The 15315-nt window shown below is 39.3% G+C and overlaps 1 protein-coding gene across 2 annotated transcripts in view; it reads right to left on the bottom strand.

Moving 5' to 3' along the window:
* Positions 1 to 15315, bottom strand: part of DDAH1 (dimethylarginine dimethylaminohydrolase 1) — a 217794-nt gene that overhangs the window by 49625 nt on the left and 152854 nt on the right. For both annotated transcript variants that reach the window (XM_006830992.1, XM_006830993.1), the window contains exons 3-4: positions 11402 to 11475; positions 10504 to 10623 (exon numbers count right to left, since the gene is read on the bottom strand). In XM_006830992.1, the coding sequence (XP_006831055.1) occupies positions 10504 to 10623; positions 11402 to 11475 (194 nt within the window). The remainder of the gene's footprint in view (positions 1 to 10503; positions 10624 to 11401; positions 11476 to 15315) is intronic.

The following is a 15315-nucleotide window of genomic DNA, read 5'->3' as shown; positions in this document are numbered from 1 at the left end:
ATTGTATGTTCCTATTATTAATGGATGTTTACAGCTGTTTCTCTTCACTTTGAGTTGTGCCCCATCAGCAAATGAAGGTCTCGTGAGCTTTAGTCACATGGGCTTTACAGTCATCTTGGTCAACTCTACTTTGAGGAGGCAGCTCTTCCACAATCACATTTTGAGTGCCTTCCAACCTGAGGGTCTCATTTTCTGGCACTATATCTGACACTATTTCTCTGCTATTCATAACCTGTGGCATAGCTTCTAGAATCACAGCAACTCACAAGCCACCACAGTATGACAAAGTGACAGATAAGTGTAACTTATCAAGTTACTAACTTATTAAGTTTTGTTGTTGTTGTTATGTGCCGTGGAGTCGATTCCGACTCACAGCGACCCTTACAGGTTTCCGAGGCTATAATCTTTACGGGAGCAGAAAGCCTCATGTTTCTCTGGCAGAACAGCTGGTAGTTTCGAACTGCTGACCTTGAGGTTTGCAGCCTGATTCATAACCATTATGTTACCAGAGCTCCCTCTTTAAATGGGTTGGTTGGTGGAATCCAAATCATTAACCCTTAAGACATTATCATTTAAATATATACTATGTTAAACTCTAGGCAGCAAAAAAGTAAGATGTTTCTAGTCTTCCTTGGCTTAAATTTGGATAATTTCTCTAATTTTTTTTTTTTTTTTTTGCCTGTCTAATTGGAATATGTTATTTTGTACCTGATTATGGAGAGGTTGTTTCCTTTCTTCTAAATTCTAAGCTCGTTGTTTTCCTTGTTTATTGCCATTTAGTTATTTCTAGTTCATAGGGACCCTGTATAGGGTTTCTGAGGAGTGGTTGGTGAGTTTGAACCATTAGTTTTGCGGTCCAGTGCTTATCCTATAACGCCACACCAGGACTCCAAATTCTAAGCTAGCTGGGTGCTATTGGAAGTTGCAAGGATTCTTGCAGGCCATGGCTCTCAAATTGGTTTGTATATCAGAATCACCTGTGGAGCTCTTAAAACACACTGCTGCTGTCCGGGCTCGATTCCATATCTAGACCACCAGAATTTTCTAGAGTATGGCCAGGGCTTATGTGTTTTCAGGTGATTCTGAACTATACCTCTCATTAGGAACCACTGCTTTAAGATCATATAAGAAACTTTTTAGTAGGGACGTCTTGTATTGAAAGACTTAATTACTTAGCACTGCTGTATCAGAAATACTACATGTGAGTGACTCTAGAAGTGTTTCTCTCTGTGTTGGCTCTGGAGGACGGATCTGGTCTCTTCTGAACTCCTGCTCCTGGATAATCTTCATGTGACTTGACATCTGCCATCTCTGTTCTTTCATTTGTTAATCTCTTTTGTATTTCAAAAGAGATTGGTTTATGACACATTCTATCCTTACCCTATCTCATTAACATGAGAATGACCCATTCCCAAGTGGGATTTTATAATCACAGGTATTGTTGTTGCTAAGTGCCTGACTCATAGCTTTCCTGTACAGGGTTTTTGAGGAGTAGCTGGTGGGTTTGAACTACAGACCTTGAGGTTAGCAGTCCAGAATTATCGTACAGTGACACACCAGGACTCCAATCACAGGCATGTTTGTTGTTGATGTTAAGTGCTATTGAGTCACTTCTGACTCAAAGCGATCTGTATAGGGATTCTAAAGAGTGGCTGGTGAGTTTGAACGCCAACCCTGCAGTTCAAACCGAAATTGGGGTCCAGTGCATCATCTCACAGAGCCACACCAGGACTCCACAGGCATGGTGGTGGTGCTGGTGGTGGGCCGTGGAGTCGGTTGTGACTCATAGCGACCCTGTACAGGGTTTCTGAGGCTGTAAATCTTGATGGGAGCAGAAAGCTTCATCTTTCTCCTGTGGAACAGCTGGTAGTTTTGAACTGCTGACCTTAAGGTTTGCAGCCCAATTTGTAACCACAATCCTACCAAAGCTCCCTCCACAAGCATAAAGGTTAGGATTTACAACACATATTTTGTTTGGAGTGTACATAATGGCTCACTTTAAAGGCCATTTACCCAACCACCCAACAAGTGCTTGAATTTCCCCTGCAAGATACCATGTTGTTGTTGTTGTTGTTAAGTGTCAAGTGACTCACAGGGACCCTATATAGGGTACCCAAGGTGCAGCTGGTGAGTTTGAACCTCCGGCCTTGAGGTTCAAACTGACTTGCAGTCCAGTGCTTATCCTACAGCGCCACACCAGGACTCCACAAGATCCCTCCCATAGGTACAGTTAAATATTTCTGATGACCGTTGTATAATGGACAGAATAAACAGAAGCCATAACTTCAAAATATAATTTCTTCCTTTTTGTTCTCTGATATTTTCTTGAAAACTGAAAAAAAAGAAAACGCACATTATTTTGTCCCTTTCACCTACTTGGCCAATTTTGCCTTCTTCCTACCTTGGAACTAGTGTTGAAATTCAGCATGGCTGTTTTGGTCTTACAGCTTCTGATTATTTAGTGTCTTATCATGCCAAAACTTTTTCGTTTGGCCACTCCATCCTTGTTGGCATACAGCTCTGGGAATATTGTCAGATAAAGCAACTGCTGCCAGGAAAAGGAACATAAGCAGTTGTTACAAATTCAGAGGCTATTTGGTTTGTGTTTTAATTTCATAACATAAGCATGGTAGGTTTTTTTTTTCTTTTTTAAATGACTGTTTTGTGAGTCTGGTGAATATAACTGGAACAGACAGCCAGATAATAAGACTAAATTAAATCTACAATGGAACTGTCAGTATGCCTTTGGTAGCAGAGACCCAAAGTGGAAAATCTTGTGGCTACACACAATAATTCCCTGTGACAACAACAACTAAAAAGGAAAAGGCTTCCTTTTTCCAGTTCAATCACTCTGTTGATAACAGTTGTCATTCTGTTTTTTTGGGTTATGTCATTAAAGGAAATTCCAGGCATTGAAAAAATATATAAAATCCAAACACATTAAGGGTTTTTCCATCTTCATTTTTACATAACCATCTATAAAATAACATGAACATTTTTGGGCACAAAATCAATGCAGAAGCTTAGTCAAAAGGAGAGGAAATACCGTCTGAGTGACCTGATTAGTTAGTCATTCAAAAGACAAACATGCTGTGTGCTCTGCAATTTAAATTAGTTGCAAAGCAGCCCATGGCCTCATTCAAGAAACCTTACAAATGCAGTTAGTTATTTCAGGAAGTAGATAAGAAACCTAAAAGACATTTCGATCAAAATGTACATACTAGGAGCATTTTAATTTAAAATTACAAGTCTACTGGAATTCTACTTACTGTATTTCAACTTGATTTTCATGACAAAGACATGAAAAATGGAAGGATGATCTCATGATTCTTTTAACACATCTTTTAAATATTTCTATTAAAAGTGTTTTTAAACACTACTTCATTGTGATGCAAAAAATCAGAATTATAAACAAAAGAAGAAAGAGGAATAAGAAGGATATATTAAAAAAAAGGGGGGGGAATAGAGGCAAATACTGTTAATCGAAGGCACATGGAGGGGATTGTAATCATTGCAATGAAACAAAATACAATTTGTTGTTGTTGTTATGTGCCGTGGAGTCGGTTCCGACTCGTAGCGACCCTGAACAGGGTTTCCAAGGCTGTAAATCTTTACAGGAGCAGAAAGCCTTATCTTTCTCCCGCAGAAAAACTGGTAGTTTCGACCTGCTGACCCTGAGGTTAGCAGCCCAATTCATAACTACTACATTACCAGAGTGGGAAACTGATGTTCTGCCATGTAAACTATCACTCAATTCACAGTAAAAACTTTAAAGAAAGAAAGGAAAGGAAAGAAATGATAAAGGATAGAAGGAAAGGGCAGAAAGGGAGGTCATTAAACAAAACTGTGTTCGCCAAAGGGAGAAAATCTCTTGCCCAGGGTGAGGAAGGTGAGAATGCTCAGCTTGTTCCAGGCTAGCAGATGGCACAGCCCCCAACTTCCAAGTTTTGCAGAATGATTTTCTTATTCAGAAAATCTTCATCTAAGAATCACCCTTTCTCCCTTCCTCTCTGTCTCTCCCCTATTCTCTTGCATCTTTCCTTATTTATTTATTTTTTTCTCAATTGACAAAAGGATCGAATGCAACAAAAGATACTGAGTTAAGAGACATTTTGTGGTGCTGTGGGTTAATGTGCTGGACCGCAAAGTTGTTTGAATTGCAGGTGTGGCTCACCATCCGCTCCTTGGAAACCCTATACAGGGTCGCTATGGGTCGGAATCGACTCCACGACACTTAACAACAAAAACAACAGCAAAGTCATAAGTTTCCATCTTTGCTCCTGTGACAGCATAGACTGAATCCAGGGTCTTGGAAAGGAAGGAGATTTTGGCATGGATTTAGAAAAAGAATGGATGAGATATGGTGCAAATCTCCCTCACCCTTTCCTTAGTTAGAAAAGACAAGCATAGGGTAGAGGGTAAAGCAGGTGTTTGGGAGTTAGACATAACAATTGGAGAATCGGAGTCCTGTTGTAGCGCTATAGGATAAGCACTGGACTGCTAACTGAGAAGTTGGCAGTTCAAACCCACCAGCTGCCCCTTAGAAACCCCTACGCAGGGCTGCTATGCGGCGCAACTGACTCAATGGCATTTAACAACAACAACCATTGGAGAAGTATTTTTGTAAATTAAGCATGACAACTTTCAACCATATAATATGTATGAGATAATTTTAAACTTCAAAAATTAAAGTATAACATGCTTATGCAAAAAAGTACACAAACGATAACTCGATGGTTCTAAGAATTGTCAAAATGATCACCTATCCAGGTCCAGAAATAGCAAAGGACTCTCTCCTTCTCTCTCCTAGCCAAGACTCTTTCCCTCATTTGCAAAATACCTGCCAATAACTAAGTAACAGCAGAGAATTTTGCCTGTTGTTTATATGAATGAAATAGGAGAATATGTATGTTTGGAAAATTGGCTCCTTTTGCTTAATATTATGTTTGTGAGCCCAGTTATAGCTGTGGAGCAACAGGAAGGCTCATTTTGTTGAGACGGTAAGTATTCTCTCTGAAGAGTCCTAATAAGCCTACTATTTGTACATGAATGAAGTCATCCCACCTTACTTACTTTTCTAACTTGACAGACTTGGGCATGATGAAGAAGGGAGCTTCCCAGGGGCATGAAGGGAATGATGGAAAGTATGAGAAAAAAAACTAAAGAAAGGCAGGTTGCTTTAAAGATGAATTTTACTTAGATATTAGTATTTCTAGGATCAGACTTGATGTTAAATATCTCTAGGTATTTGTTCAAATCAACCTAACTTCCAGAACCCTGGCCAATCAATGGTTAAATGCAGCAATAGTATGTCCTCCTCTCGTCCTTCCCCGCGTTTGTATCCTTTATTAAATGTGTTGTTTTTTAGCAGAAAGTTGATAAAATCTTCCTAGATAGATGATTCCATTTAAATATATAATACACACACTATTAAATCTACTACAACCTAGACAGATCTGATGTCTATCTCCATGAGAACCCACTTCATTAACCAAGAATAGATAGAAACCCATTACAAATTGTTTCAAATGCAGTAAGAATACCCAGAAGCCCTTGGGCTCTCAGCTTTGCATGAATATGTAAGACGCAGCTTTCAGACTCCAAAGGAAGGGAGTACTCAGAGAGCAGTGACAGATGTGGGAAGCAATCAGGCTTTCAGTGAGTGGTGCCAGAATGTACAGTTCACCTCCATTTAAACGATATGCCCTTCAAAGAGATGCCCAAGTAGTCAGGGGCTTCTCCATAGAGGCAAGAACTGAGACATAAGGTTTGTAAAAGAAAAAACAGACATCTGGGATTGAATTTATACCTTCCTTAAGACAGGCTAGGATTCCTGATACCAGTAAAAACATGGGATGAGGGAAGAAAGTTAGAAAGGCAGAGATAGAGGGTGCTCAGCTAATGCCAATTAAAGGAAATATGATTAGTAAATGTTTTCCGATTAAAAAGAATGGATATGGAGTTGGAAGTGGAGTGGGCAGTTGGGAATAGGAGACAAGGTTCAGGAAACCTAATTCTGGAACCATGAGATACTGGTCAAATGCTGTTATTTCATCAGACCCCAGAATTTTCACCTGTCAGATGGGATAAACAGTCTATAATACTTATATAATTTTTAAATGATATTTTATATCTTTATCCACCTGCCTATCTTTCTATTTCAGTATCTGTATCTGTAAGTTAGTAGTAGGAGAGTTACACCATTTTCAACTTTATTGATTGGTGAGTTTGAACTGACAACCTTGTGGTTCTAACTGACTTTGCATTCCAGTGCATTAACCCGCAACACCACACCAGGTCTACAAATAAGCAGCATGTTGTTGTTGTCAGGTGCCATCAAGTCAGAACCGACTCATAGCGACGCCATGCACAGCAGAACGAAACAATGTCCGATCCTGGGCCAACCTCACTACCGCTGCCCCACTTGAGTCCATCAATGATGCCACTTGGCCGATCCATCTTGTTGGGGGTCTTCCTCTTTTTCTCTGACCCTCCATCTTACCAAGCATGATACCCTTCTCCAGCGACTATTTCCTCCTGACAATATGTCCAAAGTATGAGAGACAAAGTTTAGCCATAAGCAGCATAGTTCACCTAAATCTAAATTTCAGTGATTTTCCAACCAGTGATCATGTCTTCAGGTGAATCTCTTTAGTTCAGAATTGCTCTTTAGTTCAGTTTGTCCTCTTGTTCTTTCTTGTTCTTACTCTAACAGGACTTTTTGGATGTTAGGAACGTGGCATGTAGGCATGTAGACTCCACAGGCCCTTGGTTTCAGCAGCACATTTGTTGTTGGTAAATGCAATCTCCAAACAATGTCGTTCTTCTCAGTAAGGAATATGTATAGCTTGTGACACAAAAGGTTTTAAGTATACAGTAAACATCATTATTAACACTAACTCAAATGAACTCTAGGATAATAGAGGATTACAAAGTGCTCATAGGAGGCATGTAGGGGATGTGGTGTTAGAGAACATGGCAATGGGAAGGGGAAGATGAACAGAAAATGGGAGTGAGCTGCCATGGCATACATGGAACTTGGGACTTGATTTTCTTTTCCCAGCTCATTGATACTTCTCTCTTCCGACTGCAGGCTCTCCCCTCACCAAATTTTCTGCAAAAGGAGTCCTGATTGAATACCTCTGAAGCAATGCAGTCCTCTTCTGCTTAGAGCCCTGTGGGTATCCAGACTCCTGCTTCAGGAGATATACATGCTCTCTTCCTCACTTTGAAGTCTGCACTTCTGCCTTTTCCTGCCTCATCTAGCTGAATCTTTGGTAGTTCTCAAAACCAGTTAGAGTGGTTTCCTCAAAGGAGCCTCAGTAGCACAAGCAGTTGTGGCACTGTAAGATCTGCACTGGACTGTGAACCACAAGGTTGGCAGTTCAAACCCACCAGCTGCTCCTCAGAAACCCTATACAGGTCGCTATGAGTTGACCATGAGTCATAACTGACTCTCCAACACTTAGCAACAATAGTGACCTCAAGTTTGGTGGTTGGGACCCACCCAGCTGCTCTGTAAGAAAGATCTGATAAACTACTTCTGAAAAAATTACAGCCAAGAAAACCCTATGGAGCATAACACATGGGATCCCCATGCATTGGAATCAACTTCAGCAACTGCTGAATTTGGGTTTTGGCTTCTGGTCTTCTTACATATCATAAATTTACTTTGTTCTCAGTCTTTGCTATGCTATGTACCCACCAGAACGTCCTTGCACTGAACTCTTTCACTAAATTCTCTTTCCTCTGAACTTCTAATCACAGTTAGAACCTATTTCATATAACATAGCTACTTAGCCATATTGTATTATCTCTTTGTTATGTTTTTTTTTTTCCTTCTTCTCCAGACTTGATTATAAGCTATTTAAATTAGGTTCATAGTCTAGTATGGGAAGCAGGGTTTTTTTTTTGTTTTTTTTTTTTTCCTTCTTCTAATTTGTCCACCCAGAAGGGATTCTTCCTGTTAAATTGTACAAAGACAGGATTTAGACTAGCTCCAGCCTTCTCCTGTCCTACTCATTGCTGTTGAATTGATTCTGACTCACAGTGCCCTTATAGGTAGAGCTGAATTGCACCATAGGGTTTCCAGGCTGTATGAAAATTTTATGAAGCAGGTGCTACATCTTTCTTCCTCAGAGCAGCTGATGGGTTTGAACCACTGACCTTTTAGTTAGCAACTGAGTACTTTAACTACTGCACCACCAGGGTCATTTCCTCTGCCCCAGGGCCTTGTGCTGTTAGAATACAGCACTGGACTGCAAGGTCGGCTTGAACCACAAGGTTGGTGGTTCAAACTCACCAGCCACTCCTTGGAAACCCTATACAGGGTCACCATGAGTTGGAACTGACTCACTGGCACTTAACAACAACAACCAACAGGGCCTTGCAATAAATTTCAGGTATGTGTAGACCAACCCAATTGTCCCAGCTGTCATAGTTAGATATGGTAAAAATCCCCAAGCAGAAAAATAATCTTACTAGACAAGCTGAGTGGCACTGTTCATCAAATATTTTCTTTCAGAACACAATTCTTTTTACATCTAGGAAGTTAACAGCCTTCCAGACAAAACAGAACCTAAGAGACTCTCCAAAAGAAACAAGGAAAAACCACCATGATACAAATCAAATTTTGAGACAGATCATACAGCAACAATTGTTAAAAATCCCTAAAACTACAATGACAGATATAGTTGGGGAAATTGAGGGAAAAAAAATCAAGTGAGCTGGCTGATGAAGTTGCAGGTAACATAGAGGTGAAGTTGGGTTCGAGGCAATGATTGTTTCCCAGCTAAACTCTATCGACTCTCACCCTGATGTAGAAGGGAAAAATGACTCGAAACAAATCAATATTTACCTCTCTCTGCCTAGGAGGAGTTTCTTCAAGGGCCTTGCCTTTGGTCCTCTAATAGGTCATGTATGTGTGACCTGCAAGTGAAGGATCAGACTACAGTTCCAGCCCACCACTTATGACCAGCTTTTTGACCTGCTCAAATGACAGTCTGGTTTTCTCATTTGTAAAATGGAGATAAAACTATCTTTCTCATTTATTTATTCATACAGATTCACCAAATATTTCTTAAGAGCCCACTAGTCCTGGTGGGAACTGTAGGATGAACATTCGACCACAAGAGGGGTTTGAACCGCAAGGTCGGCAGTTCGAACTCACCAGCGGCTCCTTGGAAACCCTGTACAGAATCGCTATGAGTCGGAACTGACTCGACAGCACTTAACAACAATAACATGGGCTCAGTGAGGAGTCCTGGTGGTGCTGTGGGTTGAACACTAGGCTGCTAACTGCAAGGTCGGTGGTTCAAACCCACCAGCTACTCTGCGGAAAAAAGATGTGGCTGTCTTCTCCCATAAAGAAGTACAGTCTTGGAAATCTTATATAGGGTTTCTGTGAGTCAGTATTGACTCAGTGGCAGTCGGTGGGTACGGGTCAAGTGAAGGATCCCTGAAGTGGCTAAGTACTTGGCTGCTAACCAGAAAGTCAGTGGTTTGAACCCACCAGTTGTTTCACAGAAGAAAGATGTGGCCATCTGCTTCTATTCAGATCACAGCCTTGGAAACCATATTGTGCAGCTTTACTCTGTCCTATAGAATCTCTGGAGTCCTGATGAGGCACTGTAGGATAAGCACTGGACTGCTAACCATAAGGTTGGCAGTTGCTTCTTGAAAACCCTATACAGGGTCACTATGAGTCGGAACTGACTGGACAACACCTAACAACAACACAACAGCAACCTAGAATCGCTATGAGCTGGAATTCACTTGACAGCTATGGGTATGTGTGTGTATGGACCAAGCACATTTTAAGTTAAAGAGACATGATATGTATGCTGAAGATGATGCTTCTAGATCACCTTACAGAGTTGTTAGTTACAGAGGAGAGCAAAGTGTCTTTTCACTGTAATGTACTGAAACAAAAAGGAGATCTTCAATATTAGGGATTTCCACTTTTGGTTTAGCTGTGTGACTTGGCCTTTTTAATTCCCATCTCTAACATTTGTCCTAAAATTTAATTGTTATAAATACAAATGAAGACAGTAAGATTTTTAGGTATTTCTGAATCATGACTTCCTAAAAGATCATTAGGAAACAGTTCAGACATACACAAAGATAAGAATGATACAGCAACCCCTCGGTGTATCAGATACCTAACTTAAGTCAGAACACATGACATACAGGGATCTGTATCTGGTGGCATGCTCCCACAGGGAGCAGCTGTGATGAGTTTGGCATTGACCATTCTGAATCATGGCATTTCTAAGGAACCTGATGTGTGATTAAGAGCAGTTCCCAGTGAAGAGTCCTTTTTACGCTTGTGTATGTGGTTCCTACTGGATATGAGTTTGTGACAGTGCACATCACAGAAACCTCCAGCTCCAGCCTGTCTTCTCCCTGACAGCCTTACTTATGCCCAGCCAGCAGACAGAATTAGGAAGATCATATGGCAGGCAGGACCCACAACATCTAGAAGGAGGAATATTTTTGATATACCTTCAGAGCTTTCTGTGCGGCTTCACTGGACCCAATTGCGATCAGGTTAGGTCCAGCCATGCTGCAGAAACTCTTGAGATGCAAAGCATTGGCCACTGGGACCGTGGAGACAGCATAGTCCTATGCATAAAATAGAAAAATAAGCCATTAGACATGGAAGAATAATTCTAAAATGGATTTAAAACTGTTCCACTGTAGGCTGCCGGGGCCTCTGCAGATTTATAAGGAAAGTTGGGACACTCAGGTTTCGGTAATGACAATTAAATGAAGACTGTAAGAAGAAAGTGCAGAGTTTCCTTCCAGATGTGTTACAGTGCCAACAACTTTCATTTGCTGTTTCATCTACTGAGGGGGCCACTCTGGGAAGGTGTGTCTGAATACCCAGTTCAAACTGTGGCTTGCTGAAGCCTCAGATCCTCGTGGCGTAACAGATCTACTTGTGGATTATATCCTTTCCTAAACAATTTGATAAACCAACCTATTGGTGGTCACTAGAGTAAAGGGTCCACTAAGCACAGTGTCTGGCATATAGTAGGCACCCAAACACAGGCAGCCTCCGATTCTAGTCTGAAGAATTCACACCTCCATATCCACTGGGGCTCCAGATTTGTCTGTTAAGTCTTTGGTTGTGTTAGGAATGTCTGCAGGTAGTTGTAGGATTATAAACTGAGAGAAAACATAAGATTCTCATAATAGTTTTATATCTGTCCCTGCTGTGGTAACACTACAAAACCTATTTATTGAGCAAGCTGAAAACCCCTAGAATTCCTAGCAATACTAGCAATTGTTCTGCAAAGCTGGTGACATATAAACACTAATATTCATGACATATTGATTCAATGGGTCTATGAATATTTATTAATTATTCTGTGCCTTGCATAAATTATCCTTTACCTACCTTAAAAGTATCAGCCAAGATTTCAGCACCTCGTTGATTTGTCCTTTTGGAAAGGCCCACAAAAAATTCTCTGCCTATAATAAATGTCATGGAACACAGTGAGTGGGTTGTGCCAGCAGGCTGCACATGATTGCTTTTATCTATAAATAATGACCTTAGAGCATCACACAGCTTTCTCCTTCCAAAGAGGACCTCTCCAATGGTACTCTGACCCCTGCTCTCTTTACAAAAAAATATTTTAAATAACTGCCCTTAGACACATGATTGTTATTTAGGAAAGATTAGAATTAAACACATCAATTAATTATCATCAGAAATGAAGTAACAGCAGTGACAAGCTAGCAGTACTTCCTGTTCCCATTTTTTTCTAAAAGAACAATACTGGACGTTGCTGATGAAGTAGAATCCCTCCTCCTAAAATGATCATACATTGTTTGAAGACAACATCTGGGCAAAGTGAGTCAGCCTATATCAGTCTATATCTGCTTGGTCTTCAGGTTTGACCCGCTACGGGCTCTGTCTTTAAAACTACACATCCATTTATTTCAATGACAAATGTTATAACTTTAATTTTTGTACTGTTCTTTTAAAAGGGTTAAATGATATAGGTCAAATGATGTTATGAAAAATTCCAAGGGCTTATGCTATGGGCAGACCCAGGAATCTTTTGTAGAACAGTGACATTTTTAAAAAATTATTTGTAATGATATGTTTGTTCTGTCTCTTAAGAAAATTCACTACATAAAAGTCAAAATTTAAGTTAGGGGCAGGTCTTTTTCTTGAAAAAATATTCATTTTGTAAAAAACATCAGCTACAATAAAAGTCCTTAATTCTTTTAAGATTAAAGTAGATTTTATCTTTTAAGATAAAAGTAAATTAGATTTATGTACAACTTTTTAAGATAAACATTTAATGTATTAAGCAAGATATTACAGATTTATAATGGGCCATAAAGATGATTTCTATTTTAAAAGACTAGAGTGTGATAGAAAAGTATAAAGAACAATGAACTCCTTATCCCTAGCGAGTAAGCTGAACTTCTATTTCTGGTATTATGGTGACCTGGATCCCCTACATGATCTTCCCAATAAAAACAACAAAAATGCTGAAATTATAATATTCAATTTTTTAGTGGCTCTTAAGTCACTTCCCCCCATACTATTCCCCTCTTTTTCCCTCCCTTAATTGTAGAAGAAACGAGGTCATTCATCCTATTGAAGATGCCATATTCTGGATCTGGTCAATTGCTTTCTTGGGTATCATTTAATATTAAATTCTTCCTATATCCTTTCTATTTTCAGTAAACTGATAGTTTCATTTAGATACTTAATTATATTATTATTTTTTTCTTTCTTTTTGATAAGCCTGCTTCAGAGGTGAGGCTGTACTTCTATTGTAGTGTACTATGAGGCGTCACAATTCCAATGATACTAAATTAATCAGTGGGTTCAGCTGTTATCTGCCTGAGTCCTCCATTATGAAGCTCTCCATTTAAGTTTTCAGATACTGGTTTTAACATTCTTTGATGCTTGTAGTATAAGCCCATTATTTTATTGTTGTTGTTAAGTGCCATCGAGTCAGTTCCGACCCATAGCAATCCTGCATAGGGCTTCCAAGGAGCGGCTGGTGAGCTTGAACCGCTACCTTGTGGATCAAATTGACTTTGCAGTCCAGTGCATTAACCCACAGTGCCACACCAGGACTCCGCATTTTATTAGGAATCTGTGTTTGCTGAGTTGGACTCTTCTAAAAAGAAAAACTTTTCTGAATCACATATTTGGTTTACCAGAAATAGAGGAAAGATAAGCTAAATGCCTGAGTTTTTCCTTCACTTGTCAATTTTCAGAGTAATGAAATGGTGTCCTAGCAACTTGTAAAAACAACAAATACATCCTGCCCCCCCCAAACATCATTATCCACTCATGGGTCAAAGTTGAAATCATAATGGAAAACGCATTTAGAGCTAAATAATAACTAAAACGTTTACAACAAAAGAAGAAAGACTCAGCTAAAGTAGTACTTAGAAAGCTTTAACTATAAGTAACACTTACATTAAAGAAGATGACAGGTTCAATTTTCATGAGATAAAATTCCAGCTTGAAATAAAACAAAAAAAATGAACAGAAATAAAATAAAACTAAGAACACAGAAAATCTGAATGAAGAAAACCAAGATAGAAAGAGACTGAAACCATTTAAGAGAAGGTTCAGCAATGTCATAAGTTAGTTATTTGACAAGATGAATAAAATTGACCATCCTCTGGCAAGTTAAAAAAAAAAGAAGGCACAAATAAACAATATACTATGAATAGAAAATGCTATGAAACCGAAACAGATATTAAGAAGATATGAGTAACTGGAAACCCCAGAATTTAAAAACGTAGATGAAATAGGTAACATCTTAAAAACCCAAACTCTGAAAAGTAATTCAGGAAAACCTAAATAATTGTATCGTTAAAGAAACTGAATCCATCTAAAGCTTCTCTTTTGCCTGTACACAGGACCTGGCTCCCAGGGTCTGTTTATAGGTGAGTTCTACCAAAGTCCAGGAAATAGTTAATGCAAAATGTAGTGATTCCAGAGAGTAGAAAAATATGAAACAATTTCTATTTTATGAAGCTAATATAACTCTTTTACCAAAGCCAGACAAGGATAAGAAGAAAGATTATAGGCTATAGAAATAAAAATCTTAAGCAAGATATTAGCAAACCAAATCCAACACTGTATTAAAAAGAGAATTTGTCACAATTAACTTCAGTTTTATGCTAGTATGCAAGACTAATGTAATATCACAAAACCATTGAATTTAATTAACCACATCAACAGATTAGAGAAGAAAATCATATAATCATCTCATTGAAGCAAGAGGGTGTTTCTCTTATCACCTGAAGTTCCATTTGTAGGTATTTACCTTGGAGAAACTCTTGCTTATGTCTCCAGGAGAAAAACACAAAAAGGTATATATAGCAGTACTGAAAATTAAAGACAAAATGGGAAAATTCCCACATATATATTAGCAAACACCAATAAATAGATTATGGGGTATTCTTAGTACTGAATTGTATATAGCAGTGAAAATGATATATAGCTGCATGCATCAACACAGCCCCAAAGCAGGAAGCTACAAAGAGTTCATATAGTATGACTCCATATTACAAAGTTAAAAGACAAGTAAAACTAAACAACACATAACTTAGAAATACATACATAGAGGTGAAAGTCAAAAGAAAGACAAAGCAATGATTATCACAAACTTAAGGGCAGTGGTTACCTTAGGTTTTGAGTAGGGAGCATTTGGGGTTGGGGGACCACACAGGTGCTTATAAGATCCTGAGAATCTATTTTTTAAGTCAGGTGGTGGGTACACAGGTATTCATTTTGTTACTAGTCTTTAAACTGTACCTGTGGAGTCCTGTTGTGGTGCTGTGTGTTAATGAGATGGACTGCCAGGTTGGCTTGAACCGCAAGATAGGTGGTTCAAGCTCACCAGGTGCTCCTTGGAAACCTTATACAGGGTTGCTATGAGTTGAAACTTATGACAGCATTTAACAACAACAAACTGTACATAAGCATTTTTTTTTTTTTTAATGCTTGATTGTGAATTATATGATAGTTTACATGGGAGAACTTTAGTTTTACATTCATTCCATCATATATCATCTCACTGCCATGGTTCCAATCCCCTCCATGCATCCTCAACCACCCAAAGGGTATATCCCAGAAACCTGCTCCCTATACTTCCCCCTCCTACCCCCAGTTTTCAGCCCACAGTCCAAAGTCCCCAGTCGCTTCATCACTCCATGTCATCATCTCTGTCTCCATCTCAGGCATCTCTGTTTCTCTGGGTAGGGTCCCGCTCTCGGCTCTTCTTCGTTGATGGTCCCAGAGGCCTCCGCTCCTATCCTGGAGAATCA

This window comes from Chrysochloris asiatica, unplaced genomic scaffold, assembly GCF_000296735.1.
Source record: "Chrysochloris asiatica unplaced genomic scaffold, ChrAsi1.0 scaffold00002, whole genome shotgun sequence".
Taxonomy (NCBI): domain Eukaryota; kingdom Metazoa; phylum Chordata; class Mammalia; order Afrosoricida; family Chrysochloridae; genus Chrysochloris; species Chrysochloris asiatica.
This window is presented reverse-complemented; position numbering and strand designations above follow the sequence as displayed.